General features: G+C 36.7%; 1 protein-coding gene across 6 annotated transcripts in view; it reads left to right on the top strand.

The window, feature by feature from the left end:
* LOC127868758 (DNA-directed primase/polymerase protein-like) overlaps positions 1 to 15,123 on the top strand; it is a 35,657-nt gene extending 20,534 nt beyond the window's left edge. For 3 of the 6 annotated variants that reach the window (XM_052410791.1, XM_052410792.1, XM_052410790.1), the window contains exons 10-15: positions 185 to 338; positions 1,465 to 1,559; positions 5,864 to 6,065; positions 7,183 to 7,265; positions 10,386 to 10,556; positions 10,908 to 15,123. In XM_052410791.1, coding sequence (XP_052266751.1) covers positions 185 to 338; positions 1,465 to 1,559; positions 5,864 to 6,065; positions 7,183 to 7,265; positions 10,386 to 10,556; positions 10,908 to 10,918 — 716 coding nt within the window. In that variant the 3' untranslated portion in view covers positions 10,919 to 15,123. The remainder of the gene's footprint in view (positions 1 to 184; positions 339 to 1,464; positions 1,560 to 5,863; positions 6,066 to 7,182; positions 7,266 to 10,385; positions 10,557 to 10,907) is intronic. The other 3 variants (XR_008044239.1, XR_008044240.1, XM_052410794.1) reach the window with 3 other exon arrangements.

The raw sequence follows: 15,123 nt of genomic DNA, 5'->3' as shown, positions 1-15,123 counted from the left end.
AACATTTCTGTTGTACATTTATCTTTCTTATGTACACATTTGTGAGCAAAGAGCATCCCTTTAGTAAGAAAAAGGATAAGAAATTATAAATTAGTTAAAATCTGAAAAAGTTTTAAGTCGTTCAATGTATGAATTTGTGGCTTTACACTTGGTATTGAAAATTTAAATAAACTTGTAATGGCAGGGGTCTACACCAAGAACCGTAACTTTCGCCTCTTCAAGTCGTCCAAGCTTCACAAAAGTAAACCACTCGAGTTATCTTCCAGCAACAGATATCAGCCAGTAGAGGGTGCCAGGGAGATGTGGCTGTTTTACGATTCCTTGATTGCAAACATCAAGTAAATTTATCCTGCTACATACTAGTATATTGCTTGGTTGTGGGTTATATTATATGCTCATTTGCCATTCGATCTGTTTATCACATACAAATTATACTTCTGAAGTTGTATTTTGGTTTGTTATCTTTGTGATTTACAAGTGTGATTTAAATGTTAGAGAAATATGAAGTATGGGTATGCTGCTGCTGATTTTGACATCATTTGTGGGATCTTTTTATGCTCCCCCAAAATTTATTTTCGGGGTAGCATATTGTCGCCGCTTCGTCTGTCCGTCCGTGCACAATTTTTGTCCAGGCTATTTCTCAGCAACTAATGACCGGAATTCAATGAAACTTTATGAGAAGCTTCACTACCAAGAGGAGATGTGCATATTATCAGCGGGTTCTGGTCGGATGATTTTTCACAGAGTTATGGCCCTTTGAAATTTTCCATTAACTGTACATATAGTGCAATTCTTGTCCTTGCTATTTCTCTGCAACTAATGACCGGAATGGAATGAAACTTTATGGGAAGCTTCACTACCAAGAGGAGATGTGCATATTATCAGCCGGTTCTGGTCGGATGATTTGTCACAGAGTTATGGCCCTTTGAAATTTTCCATTGTACAATTCTTGTCCGAGCTTTTTTTCAGCAACTTTTGACGGGTATTCAATGAAACTTTATGGGAAGCTTCACTACCAACAGGAGATATGCATATTATCAGCCGGTTATGGTCGGATTATTTTTCACAGAGTTATGGCCCTTTGAAATGTTCTATAAACTGTACATATAGTGCAATTCTTGTCCGGGCTATTTCTCCCCAACTACTGACTGGACTTCAATGAAGCTTTATGGGAAGCTTAACTACCTTGAGGAAATGCGCATGTTATTAGTGGGTTCTGGTTAGATGATTTATTTAGAGAGTTATGGCCCTTTGAAATTTTTAAGTTGCTAAACCATCCATCGTATGATTTTGTCCAAAGTTATGCCCCTCAAGACATTTCCTTTTATCTGAATTTATAGTGCAATATTGTGACAAAAAAAACTTTGGGGAGCATCACCCGTCTCTGACGGTTTCTTGTTTCATGTGTCATGTTTTAATGCAGGCATGTACTGAAGTTAAAAGTTGCAAGTTGTGTTTTGTTAGGTATAGTCGGAAGTTGAGAATCCTGGACTTTGCTGAAGAAAGTGAATTCAAAGTATCTGCACATACTTGTGGACCTGCCAGCAAAAGGCAGCAAAGTAAGATATTGTTCAGCCCTTTAAATGTTGTGTGTGTGTAAACTGTAATAATTATTTTAGGCAAACCTGATTTCATTATGCTTATCATGGATATCATAGTAAGCAAATGTGATGTGTCTGTTCGTATTGTTTAAATGTGATATGTCTGGTTGTATTGTTCAAATGTGATGTGTTTGGTTGTATTGTTCAAATGTGATGTGTCTGGTTGTATTGTTCAAATGTGATGTGTCTGGTTGTATTGTTCAAATGTGATGTGTCTGGTTGTATTGTTCAAATGTGATGTGTCTGGTTGTATTGTTCAAATGTGATGTGTCTGGTTGTACACTGTAACTCCAATATAACGCGGATGACGGGGTCCAAGCCACGCAACAGCGTTATAAACGGACAGCGTTATAAGTTGTGAGCTTATTTATTTAAGGGGCTATAAAAACAGGTATAGTATTGCCTATAATATAGGCTATTATAGGTCCTGTGTATTGTCATGCTGTGTTGTCATCCGCAAATACATGCATATAAACCGAATCGAACGATAACAGTATACATACCGCTTTTCTAGTGCGCACATTTATCGGATAATCCAATATAATTACATCACTTACGAAAAAATAATGTTTAACATTTATGACAAGAAATATGTTTACGAACTTGGTAAACAAATTCATATGCCTATTAATTGCCTACGCCGTTTTTCAGAAAAATTAGTACAGTGCATTATGGGACAGCTTTCATTGGACGAGCAAATTTAAATTTAGATTGAATGCAATACGATACATGTACAAAGTAATGTTTTATTGCGTCAAATGCAGCATGTAAAAACGTGCTTTCCGTGGACTTTCTGCAAAAATTTAAGTGCATCTCTGTTAACTATTACACTGCGTTAGCATGTAAATAAATCGTCAGGATTTTTTTATTTATTTTTCGTATACGTACTGAAACATTAAACACACACAAAGATATTTTTATTTATCAAGCATGTGTAGCATATAATAAATGATAACACACTTACACAGCCATAGTTTATACAATGAAATACAATACAAGATAAATACAAAACATAAACAGGTAATCGTTTTAAATAACTTAAATTTGATAATTACTCCGCTTGCACTTGCCTTATTGAAATTAGCGCTCTGATAGGGAATACATGGTATTAACACCGACTTGCGAGTTTTCACACCTTTATTGGCATTACACAACAGATTAACACCAATTAGCTGTCGAGTGTCCTTTAACCTCTTATCGATTAAAATCAGTTAAACGGACGGAAAAAGCATTCAAGCTGTGATCGCCGGCTTCTTGTATGAAAATACATGAAGTTGCATAACATGGATTTGAATCAGAAATGGAAGGTTGGAGAAAAAACGGGATCCAAGGACACAGCGTTATAACGGACCGCACTATATTGGAGTTACAGTGTATTGTTCAAATGTGATGTGTCTGGTTGTATTGTTCAAATGTGATGTGTCTGGTTGTATTGTCAAATGTGATGTGTCTGGTTGTATTGTCAAATGTGATGTGTCTGGTTGTATTGTCAAATGTGATGTGTCTGGTTGTATTGTTCAAATGTGATGTGTCTGGTTTTTTTGTTCAAATGTGATGTGTCTGGTTGTATTGTTCAAATGTGATGTGTCTGGTTGTATTGTTCAAATATGGTGTGTCTGGTTGTATTGTTCAAATGTGATGTGTCTGGTTGTATTGTTCAAATGTGATGTGTCTGGTTGTAGTGTTCAAATGTGATGTGTCTGGTTGTATTGTTCAAATGTGATGTGTCTGGTTGTATTGTTCAAATGTGAGGTGTCTGGTTGTATTGTTCAAATGTGATGTTTCTGGTTGTATTGTTCAAATGTGATGTGTCTGGTTGTATTGTTCAAAGCAGAAGGATGTCATAGGAATGCCCTTCATTTGTCCGTCTTTTCGTATCTTTTTTGTGTCAGCACACCTATTCGCTTCAAAGGCTGTAGGGTTGAGTTCATAACGTGAATTTTTTAGAAAGCACTCAAGGTCAAAGTCACATTTCATGGTTTAATTGTTCAGCCTCTGTTTTTTTTCTGGTTTGCATGTTCTCTCCGTATCACAAAATAATTGACCCTTTAAAGGATTTTCAATAAATTCGACTCAAGTAATTTTATTGAAATGTCTGTTGTCAATCTATCAGTAAATCTGCTAGTCTGTCAGTTATTTTCCACATCTCCAATACCCTTTGACAGTGTTTCTCTTAACCTCAAATGTTAATTAAATGTATTGAGACAATACTCAGAATGATTAACTTCAAACTTTGGTAAAAAGGTAAGGTGATTGAGACCATTTGCAGAAGACACAAGTCAGTCATGCCATCTAAAGGTTATGGTCACTATTGGGGTCAATAGTTGGACCTCCATTTTCTCTATGTGGATAGAGTTGTATGGGGCTTGGCAAGAAATTTCAGATTATTGTCTGACAGAAATTATGATTGATATGGTAACAGAAATAAGTAAAATCTGATAGAAAAATCTGGATTAGTATTTGTGTTCAACAAAAATTTAGGGTGCCATAATTGCCATGGTTATAGAAATAAATGTAAATTGTCAGAAAAATCTAGATCCTCTGAAGAGTACTTAAGCTTAATTGATGAAACTCCGTGTGTGAATAGAGGGCCTTATGGGGAATTTTAGTTGTTTCTTCTGACACATAGTGTTGATGCTACAGATACAGCAATGAAGTACAGTAGACTCTCTGTAAACCGGACGGTCTGGGGACTGGCCTGATCGTCCGGTTTCAGAGAGTCCTGTTTTACCAAGAGTATTGCCGAAATAGACATTGTATTCATTGTGTACAAAATCATATAAGAATAAAACAAACCATATACATTTACATGTACCATGTGATAACTGTACTCATGTAATGTTTATATTTAAAGCATTCTTCAAAAAATGTGTTTTAATTCGATTAAAAGCAAAATACATTCCATACCGACTTGTTTTGATTAATCCCAAAGTGAGCGTGGTGCTTTATACATGTACGTATATGTCATTTGTCATATAGGCGAGTGAGTCGTGTTCGAGTTCGCTATAAATAGCTCTGAATTAATTAAACCTAAAAGACAATTTTGATGAATAACGACACAAATACGATTGTTGTGGACACACAATTTATTATTCAAGACATAACACATTTCACAAAACATACACACACACACAAAAGAACAGCGTCATAATTATTTTCCATTTAAGCGTTTAAAACATGGCTATAAGATCTTTTAAACTAGTCGAGAAGATCACAAGAAAGTGATCGTCGCAACGGCATTCATTTATTTTGTAATTAAATTTTGTTTATCATAAGCTTCATAAAACGATCGAGTCAATCACTTCTTGTTGTTACCGCACGTCTTTTATAGACATTCACAGTTTGTTTTACATTATTTAATTGGACTTCTTTAGCGCGGTAACGACTTGACACCTTTATGGTATGTTTAATCTGATTATTGATAATTGCGCGAGCAAAATGTGTGACACCGCACGCGCTGTGCTGACCAGGTATTGTAATTTTCACGCCTCGGGCCACTTGAGAATTTGGACCGTCCGGTGTACTTAATGTATTTTACGTTGAATATGACCAAATTCACGGAGATGTTTGTCGGTTTCCAGTTTTGAGAGAGTTCGGGTTTTTTAACATTTTTAAACAAAGAAATAGAAGGAGAAAGTATGGGACTGGTCTGACCGTTCAGAATCGGGAGAGTTCCGGTATTCAGAGAGTCCAGTATTGGCAGAGTCTACTGTAGATCTACAAATGGATCATGTGGCAAGTTGAACAGTACATAAGCTGTACTGGAGAATCTCAATATGTGAAAAGTGAGACATATAGGGAATGTTCACTTTATTTCAGTACATTGTACTTTCATAGGATAAAAATTGTGATTTCTATGGTTTCAGAAATAAGTGAAAGTTAAAATGTTATTCTGCAACAAGTCATTAAGTGCTGAATCTAGGTTTAATTCTGTATGTGGCTAGGGAGGCAAAAGGGGTACTTGGATGTTTTTGTAGTACCAAAAATGATATCATTGAAAACTAAAATCTGGATCCTATATTAATTAAAAAGTTCTCAAGCTAAGTTGATGAAACTTACGGAGATCCTGTTCTTACTCTGATAATATTAGAGGACTTCTGGATTGTCTGTAACTAGGCTCTTGTTAAATTACTAAATGCATTTTAGCCAAGTGACTATACAGTTAAAGCAGTATTGGTACTTGTTTTAAGCTGGACAAATTAATAAAAACAGTCAAACACCCCATATGTTGGTAGAAGTCAATAGACTTTATTCTATTTCAGGTGAGGCCACATTGGATGGCTATTACAAGTCCCCCTATCCAGAAGTGGATGAATACATTGTAAGCATCATCACCGAGAATGATAAAAGAGGTGTTGTCAGGCACTGGACCTACTTTCATCAAGGGGAACTACTTGTCTATGAAATAGCAAAGTATCGCTTCTGTCACAATATTGCCAGGGAACATAAGAGTAACAACATCATGTAAGCATGTTGGTTGTTTAATTGTATTGTTTAACCCTTTACCACTTAGATACGTATTTTCACACATTTGTAGTCCCTTAGAAAGTTAAATTTAATTAAAGACCTTTCTTACTAGATTCAAGTTTTTAAGGCTACATCTTAAAACCTTAAATTCTGATGAGCAGCAAACAGCATAAAACCTGAACAGACTGCAAGTTACTCGCAGGCTGTTCTGGTTTTATGCTGAACAGACTGCGAGTTACTTGCAGGCTAGTTACTCGCAGGCTGTTCTGGTTTTATGCTGTTTGCACATAGCCATTTTAACTTTGCTGTTGAGTGGGAAAGGGTGAATAAATATTGGTCACATATTGGTTTAATGGAAACATAGTTAACATTCTATTCTATTTTTATCATTTGAAAGTTGGCAACAGATTGGCAAATTAATAGTATCCATAAACTACAGGTTTTTACCTATAACAAATAATGTTTCCTCCATGTTAAAAACAGTCATGATACAAAATATCTGTTTGATGAAAATGAAAACTGTTATAAATCAACGAAAGGTTGTCAAAAAAAAAAATTCATAGGGTCGTTGGTGGTCCATTTAAGATAAAATTACCCAAATAGAGAAGATTACATAAAAACGGTTGGACAAAACACAATTATTTCTAATCATTCAAGGGCTGTTACTGAGCCATGCTTGAATCATAGGACTATGAGATCCAAAATAAAAATGGTCTACTGATGGTAGCAAACAAATATACCCGCCGTCTATGATGGAGGCACAGTAGCTATGAAACACATCAAATCCATAACAATGCCTTCTTCCAAGGAGCAGTGATATATTGCTTTGCACCTGTCTATTGGTTGGTTGGTGTGATGATCTTAAGGGCTGAAATAGCCCCTATTTGAGGTCAAAAGTTTGTGGGGCATGCAATATTACAAAATCTCATCAAAATTGCACATTGATGACTTAGTGTAATGTGTGGGAGCATACATGTTATATAAACATTTTCAGAGTATTTTTCATAACTGAGGAAGTATAAGTGCATTATTTTAAGATGGCAATGATGCAGAATATTGTGTCTATATAAAGTAGATAAGTCATTACAAGTAGCTCATGACATGACATCTTCAGGTTCATAGCTGATCTTCCCAGGGGTGTGTTCTATCAGAAGTGTCACGATCCAGAGTGCTGCATGCAGAACTACAAGTCACCAGGTTTAGTTTGTTAACATTTTGTTGCTAAGTAAGTTAAAACAAAAATAAAGTAAAGCAACATTACAAATATGGGCTCTCCGTTGTAGTAAGAGCCATTGTGTGAATATGTTTTTTGTCACTGTGACCTTGATCTTTGACCTAGTGACCTGAAAATCAATAGGGGTCATCTGCCAGTCGTGATCAATGTACCTATGAAGTTTCATGATCCTAGCCATAAGCATTCTTGAGTTATCATCCGGACACCATTTTACTATTTCGGGTCACGGTGACCTTGACCTTTGACCTAGTGACCTGAAAATCAATAGGGGTCATCTGCGAGTCATGATCATTCTACCTATCAAGTTTCATGATCCTAGGAATAAGCGTTCTTCAGTTATCATCCGGAAACCATTTTAATATTTCGGGTCATCGTAACCTTGACCTTTGACCTAGTGACCTGAAAATCAATAGGGGTCATCTGCGAGTCATGATCAATCTACCTATCAAGTTTCATGATCCTAGGCCTAAGCATTCTTGAGTTATCATCCGGACACCATTTTACTATTTCGGGTCACCGTTACCTTGACCTTTGACCTAGTGACCTGAAAATCAATAGGGGTCATCTGAGAGTCATGATCATCCTACCTATCAAGTTTCATGATCCTAGGAATAAGCGTTCTTCAGTTATCATCCGGAAACCATTTTAATATTTCGGGTCATCGTGACCTTGACCTTTGACCTAGTGACCTCAAAATCAATAGGGGTCATCTGCAAGTCCTGATCAATCTACCTATCAAGTTTCATGATCCTAGGCCTAAGTGTTCTTGAGTTATCATCCGGAAACCATTTTACTATTTCGGGTCACTGTGACCTTGACCTTTGACCTAGTGACCTGAAAATCAATAGGGGTTATCTGCGAGTCAGGATCAATCTTCCTATCAAGTTTCATGATCCTAGGCCTAAGTGTTCTTGAGTTATCATCCGGAAACCATTTTACTATTTCGGGTCACCGTGACCTTGACCGTTGACCTAGTGACCTCGAAATCAATAGGGGTCATCTGCGAGTCATGATCAATGTACCTATGAAGTTTCATGATCCTAGGCCCAAGCGTTCTTGAGTTATCGTCTGACAACCACCTGGTGGATGGACCGACAGACCGACCGACCGACATGAGCAAAGCAATATACCCCCTCTTCTTCGAAGGGGGGCATAATAACTTGCCACATATGATCACAATGTGGGCCAGAATGTTGTGTACATGACCTGTATCCCTGGCAAATGTCATACTTAAAGGTCAGTGCTCAAATACAGGTTTTTAACAGCTTTGCAGACTATAACTTCAATGTTCATAGGGCAAATTTATAATAACCTGAAACAAATCTTCACCATATGATATGAGTGTTGTTTGTCAGTTCCCACTTAAAGTGACTTGTATTAAAAGGTCTATGCACAAAAATGCAGCTTTTGCAGACTGCAAATTTGAAAAACATGTAACTTGCCTCATTCTGTAAAGAGGACATTTATTATAATGACTGTACCAAGTTCAAAGGTCAAGGCAACACTCATAATTTAATATTATCAAAACGAATTTCATTTTTGACAGCAGGCTTGACATGTTGCCAAAAGGCATCTTACAGGGAATTTATTTTCTTAAAACATCTTTTTTTTTTAAATACTGGACAGGAATACATGACAATTTGTTTTGAAGCCACTGTTTAAATGATTTTAGTTTCTCAGACATTCTTCTTTGGTAAAGTTATATAGATTATATAACATTTATTGTATTTGGGAGCCCTGCCAGCCAATGTGCATTTAAAATATTAGAAACAAACTACTTTTGTTAAAAATGAGCTATTGCGTTAATTAATTTTTAACTGGGGGAACATTTCCATGAAATGCCTTCAGACAGTAAATGTATATATTGGAAACTAGAAATGGTGTGACAGAGGCCGACGCGTATCCCCACACCGCATGTTTGACCCAGGGGCGCCCCAGGGTTGGTAATTGGGCCATGCATAGTTGAGATTGTCCGTATTGTCATAAAAGAAGTCCAGTATCAATTAGAAGTGAATCGGTGTAGAAATGAAGAAATAATAGTAAAAGGCAATTTTGGGTGGGCGTGGCCTATGTGGGCGGGGCGCCCCAGGGTTGGTAATGGGACCATACATAGTTGAGATTGACCGTATTGTCATAAGAGAGGTTCAGTATCAATTTGAAGTAAATCGGTGTAGAAATGAAGAAATTATAGTAAAAGGCAATTTTGGGTGGGCGTGGCCTATGTGGGCGGGGCGCCCCAGGGTTTGTAATTGGGCCATGGATAGTTGAGACTGACTGTATTGTCATAAGAGGTTCAATATAAATTTGAAGTGAATCGGTGTAGAAATGAAGAAATTATAGTAAAAGGCAATTTTGAGTGGGCGTGGCCTATGTGGGCGGGGCTCCCCAGGGTTGGTAATGGGGCCATGCATAGTTGAGATTAAGCGTGTAGTCATAAGAGAGGTTCAGTATCATTTTGAAGTGAATCAGTGTAGAAATGAAGAAATTATAGTAAAAGGCAATTTTGGGTGGGGGTGGCCTATGTGGGCGGGGCGCCCCAGGGTTGGTAATGGGGACCATGCATAGCTGAAATTGACCATATTGCCATAAGAGAGGTTCAGTATCAATTTGAAGTGAATCTGTGTAGAAATGAAGAAATTATAGTAAAAGGCAATTTTGGGTGGGCATGTCCTATGTGGGCGGGGCGCCCCAGGGTTGGTAATGGGGCCATGCATAGTTGAGATTGACTGTATTGTCATAAGAGAGGTTCAGTATCAATTTGAAGACAATCGGTGTAGAAATGAAGAAATTATAGTAAAATAACCTAAAAAAATGAGTAAAAATCTCTGACCCGGCCCCACCCCAACCCCCATAACTTTTGACCCAGGGGTCAAATCAAAATTCCGAATAGTGCACCGTCGCGCATATGCTCATAGCTACCATGTGTGCAAGTTTCAAGGTTCTAGTGCTAATAGTGTAGGAGATAATAGTGGCCAGGACGGATGGACAGACAGACGGACAGACAGACGGCGGAGATAACCACAATATCCCCATGCTTTTCAAAAAGCGTGGGGATAATCAGCCTGGATTTTTATTTGTTTTAGAGTGGCCGCTTCCCAATTCTGTTCTTCCAGCCAGTTATTTTGATGACCATGAACCCGCTGATCTTGACCACTGTGACCTTGAAGATGACCTTGACATGGGCAATGATGAACTTCTCAAAACGACCCTTGAACTTGAGAAAGAATACCTGCTTACAACAAAACCAAGCATGGGCAAGTTCATTTTAACTTAAAATTGAAAATCAGAAATCATATGAAAGATTGTTCAAATAATCATTTATTAACAGCAAAATATTTAAAAACTGCTTAAAATGGTATGACATCATTATTTGTCATTTGTAGAGTTTTATTTAAAAGAATAATTTAACGGCCTGATCTATGGCAATGTTCTGCCCGACAAGATTAAGGGACACTATGTAAAAATCTGTACTACAGTTGTTTTATAATCTTTGATAAATAAAAGGTTCTCACCAAATGTAGAAATTTCAGTAACTAGATTACAACAATTTAAGTCTAGTTTGTTTATTGTTAGCCTTGTTGGTAACAATCATGTTATACTTCCAGGATCTCCATGACAATGATGGTTCCAAAGTTTACCTTATTCTTGACTTTAGTAGGGATGGTTGATAGATTATTGTGTGCATATATTTATATCAAACTATTGTCACTTTATAATATAAGTAAGTCATAATTCTATTGTTATTGTTAAAAATGTCCAGAAAAATATACAAAACAATAGAGGTCAGAAAAAATGATGTAAGTAGTCAAGAAATAGACTTCTGAATCACATTAGATTTTTAGCTCACCTGATTGCTCAGGTGAGCTTTTGTGACCGGTCTTTGTCCGTCTGTCCGTCCGTCCACATTTGTTCGTAAACACTTTAGAGGCCACATTAATCGTCCCATCTTCATAAAACTTGGTCAGAAGCTTTGTCCCAATGAAATCTCGGTCGAGTTCTAAACTGGGTCGTGCCGGGTCAAAAACTAGGTCACTAGGTCAAAAAAAAGAAAAAACTTGTAAACACTGTAGAAGTCACATTTCATGCCCAATCTTCATGTAACTTTGTCAAAATGTTTGTCTTAATGATATTTTGGTCGAGTTCAAAAGTGGTTCCAGTCGGTTGAAAAACATGGCTGCCAGTGGGCGGGGCAGTTTTCCTTATTTGGCTATATAGAACCCTTGTAAACACTCTAGAAGTCACAATTTTTGCCCAATCATCATGAAAGTTGGTCAAAACATTGGTTTTATCGATATCTCGGATGAGTTCGAAAATGGTCCAGATCGGTGAAAAAACATGGCCGCCAGTGGCCTGGGCATTTTTCTCTACACGTATATAGTGAAAACGTGAACACTCAAGAATTCACATTTTTGGCCCAATTTTCATGAAATTTGGTCAGAACATTTGTTTCCTTGATATGATAGTCGAGTTCGAAAATGGTTCCGGTCAGTTGAATAACATGGCTGTCGGGGGGGGGGGGGGGGGGGGGGGGGACATGGACATATTGTTTTTGCCCTGTCTGTTGGTCTGTCTGTTTGCGCCAACTTTAACATTTTGTAATAACTTTTGCTATATTGAAGATAGCAACTTCATATTTGGCATGCATGTGTATCTCATGAAGCTGCACATTTTGAGTGGTGAAAGGTCAAGGTCATCCTTCAATGTCAGAGGTCAAATATATGTGGCCAAAATCGCTCATTTTATGAATACTTTTGCAATATTGAAGATAGCAACTTGATATTTTGCATGCATGTGTATCTCATGGAGCTGCACATTTTGAGTGGTGAAAGGTCAAGGTCATCCTTCAAGGTCAGAGGTCAAATATATGTGGCCAAAATCGCTTATTTTATGAATACTTTTGCAATATTGAAGATAGCAACTTGATATTTGGCATGCATGTGTATCTCATAGAGCTGCACATTTTGAGTGGTAAAAGGTCAAGGTCATCCTTCACAATGTCAAGGTCATCCTACAAGGTCAAACATCATATAGGGAACATTGTGTTTCACAAACACATCTTGTTCTCTATATGTATGTACTGAAAACATGTGAACACTCTAGAAGTCACATTTTAGCCCAATTTTCATGCAATTTGGTCAGAAAATTTGTTTCTTTGATATGAGAGTAGTTGAGTTTGAAAAATATGGCGGGCGGGGGGGCGGAGACAGTTTTGTTATATTTATATAAAAGCTTGTGAACACTCTAAAAGTCACATTTTTTGCCCAATCATCATGAAACTTGGTGAAAAGATTGGTTTTATATATATCACATAATTAATGCCATAGTTAATGCCCTTAGATTGTCCAAATTTTTATTATATTATACAAAATCCTTGTAAACACTCTAGAGGTCACAATTTTGTTTCAGATTTTATAAATCTTGGTCATAATATTTATTTTTGTAAGCAAAGTTTGATGTTTGGTAAGGGGGGTCAACTCAAAATATAGGCCACCAGGTCAAATCTTACAAAAACAAAATCACTCCATATACCAGAGTTTTGGTTCAATAATGATGAAACTTGACCAGGATGTTTGTCTGGACAATATATAGGTCAGTTTGATGTTTGGTAAAGATTGAATGAACTGACTCCTCTCAGGTGAGCGAACTACGGTCATCTTGGCCCTCTTGTTAAAATATATGTCTCACAACAATATGAATTGATATTTATGATTGCATGTCTATTTTATCATGATTATTTAGTAAGAAAAACATGTAAGGTATTTGACTTGTTATGTAATAAGTATTGAAGAATAATTCAAAATGTTAAGCATTTAATGTCCCCCTGTTGATTTTGATAGTGTTGAATATTATATGATACGATGTATTTTAATATTTTTTTACACTGACTGGTTGTTAACATTTTATGTCTAAAACCAGCATTTGTAATCCCTTTTCTCTATTTTAGCGCTGCATATTTTTCATTCTGGAAACTAAGATCAATTAATCTCTTGGCGATAGGTATTACCAGCACTTTACTGTGCTTTAATGGTTTTATATGCCAAAAACAATAGCTATTCCATGAACCAGTTTGTTTAATGTATTTCAATCACAAAATAAATTTAAATAGATTTATATTTATGTTACATATTTTGTTATGATTTGGTTAATTATTTTTATCAATAATAGTTTTAATGATTTTTATACGCCTGTATAAAATACGGGACGTATTATGTGAAACCCCTTGGCGGGCGGGCGGGCGAAAGGCATCACTTTGTCCGGACTCTAATTCAAATTGTATTCATCCGATCTTCACCAAACTTGGTCAGCAGTTGCATCTAGTTGATATCTAGGCCAAGTTCGAATATGGGTCATGCCGGGTCAAAAACTAGGTCATAGTGTCAATAAGTGCATTTTCAAAGGGGCCACTATGTCCGGACTCTATTTCAAATTGTATTCATCCGATCTTCACCAAACTTGGTCAGCAGTTGCATCTAGTTGATATATAGGCCAAGTTCGAATATGGGTCATGCCGGGTCAAAAACTAGGTCATAGGGTCAATTAGTGCATTTTCAACGGCGCCACTTTGTCCGGACTCTAATTCAAATTGTATTCATCCGATCTTCACCAAACTTGGTCAGTAGTTGCATCTAGTTGATATCTAGGTCAAGTCCGAATATGGGTCATGCTGGGTTAAAAACTAGGTCACTGGGTCACTTAGTGCATTTCAAGGATTTAGCATGGTGTCCGCTCTCTAATTGAAGTATTTTTCATCCGATCTTCACCGAATTCGGTCAGAAGTTGTGTCTAAATGATATCTAGGTCAAGAACAAATATGTGTCTTGGCGGGTCAAAAAATAGGTCACAAGGTCACTTAATGAATTTCAAGCGTTTAGCATGGTGTCCGCTCTCTACTTGAAGTAGTTTTCATCTGATCTTCACTGAATTTGGTCAGAAGTTGAGTCTAAATGATATCTAGGTCAAGAACAAATATGGGTCTTGCTGGGTCAAAAACTAGGTCACTTAATGCATTTCAAGCATTTAGCATGGTGTCCGCTCTCTAATTGAAGTAGTTTTCATCCTGTCTTTACCAAATTTGGTCAGAAGTTGTGTCTAATTGATATCTAGGTCAAGTTCAAATATGTGCTGCTTAATTTTCAAAAATATATCATTTTGCCACTCAAATGGTAAAGCTATCAAGTTGTCCAAAACCTTCAAACGGGCGTATCTTGTGACAGTTTGGCACTCTTGTTAAGAATTATTTCTACCATAGGGTTTGTCTTTTATCATCGAATCAAGATTTTAGAACAGTTACTGCGATATTTTAAGGTATTTGCTGTTCAAAATGGAATAAAAAGTTGTACTTTCTCAAAATTAGAAAATACTGATAGCTGCGAGGAATTAATGGTTTGTTTTTCTTCCATTTTACTCTTGTCAGTGCAAATAAGACATAAATGTGTGTCTGGTAGTCATCAGTTTGGTTCATATCTTAACCATTCCAATATTTATCACTTGTCCCTATTGTTTGAAAGAACAAAAGTTATACGGTCAGTACCAAGGCTAGCCAGCTCAGTTGGTACAGCGCATTACAAATTCAAGGTAATGAAATTCTTTTATGGCAATTCTCTCCCTTCAGCTACTGGCATATGTAGTTGTTCCAAATGATCCAGAACAAGTGACATGATAAAATATGTTTCATTAAAATCATAATAGAAATACTGTTGGAAACGGTGAAAATAAAATAAACATGTGTAGATGTGTAACCATGCTTGTGTTCAACTCTATGTATTATGTAGTAGAATTATTTTCTACAGAATGAATTGTCCAATAAAAACGAAAATATAA

Source organism: Dreissena polymorpha, chromosome 2 (assembly GCF_020536995.1).
Source record: "Dreissena polymorpha isolate Duluth1 chromosome 2, UMN_Dpol_1.0, whole genome shotgun sequence".
Lineage (NCBI taxonomy): Eukaryota > Metazoa > Mollusca > Bivalvia > Myida > Dreissenidae > Dreissena > Dreissena polymorpha.
The sequence above is the reverse complement of the archived record's forward strand: the minus strand, read 5'-3'. Positions and strand labels throughout refer to the sequence as shown.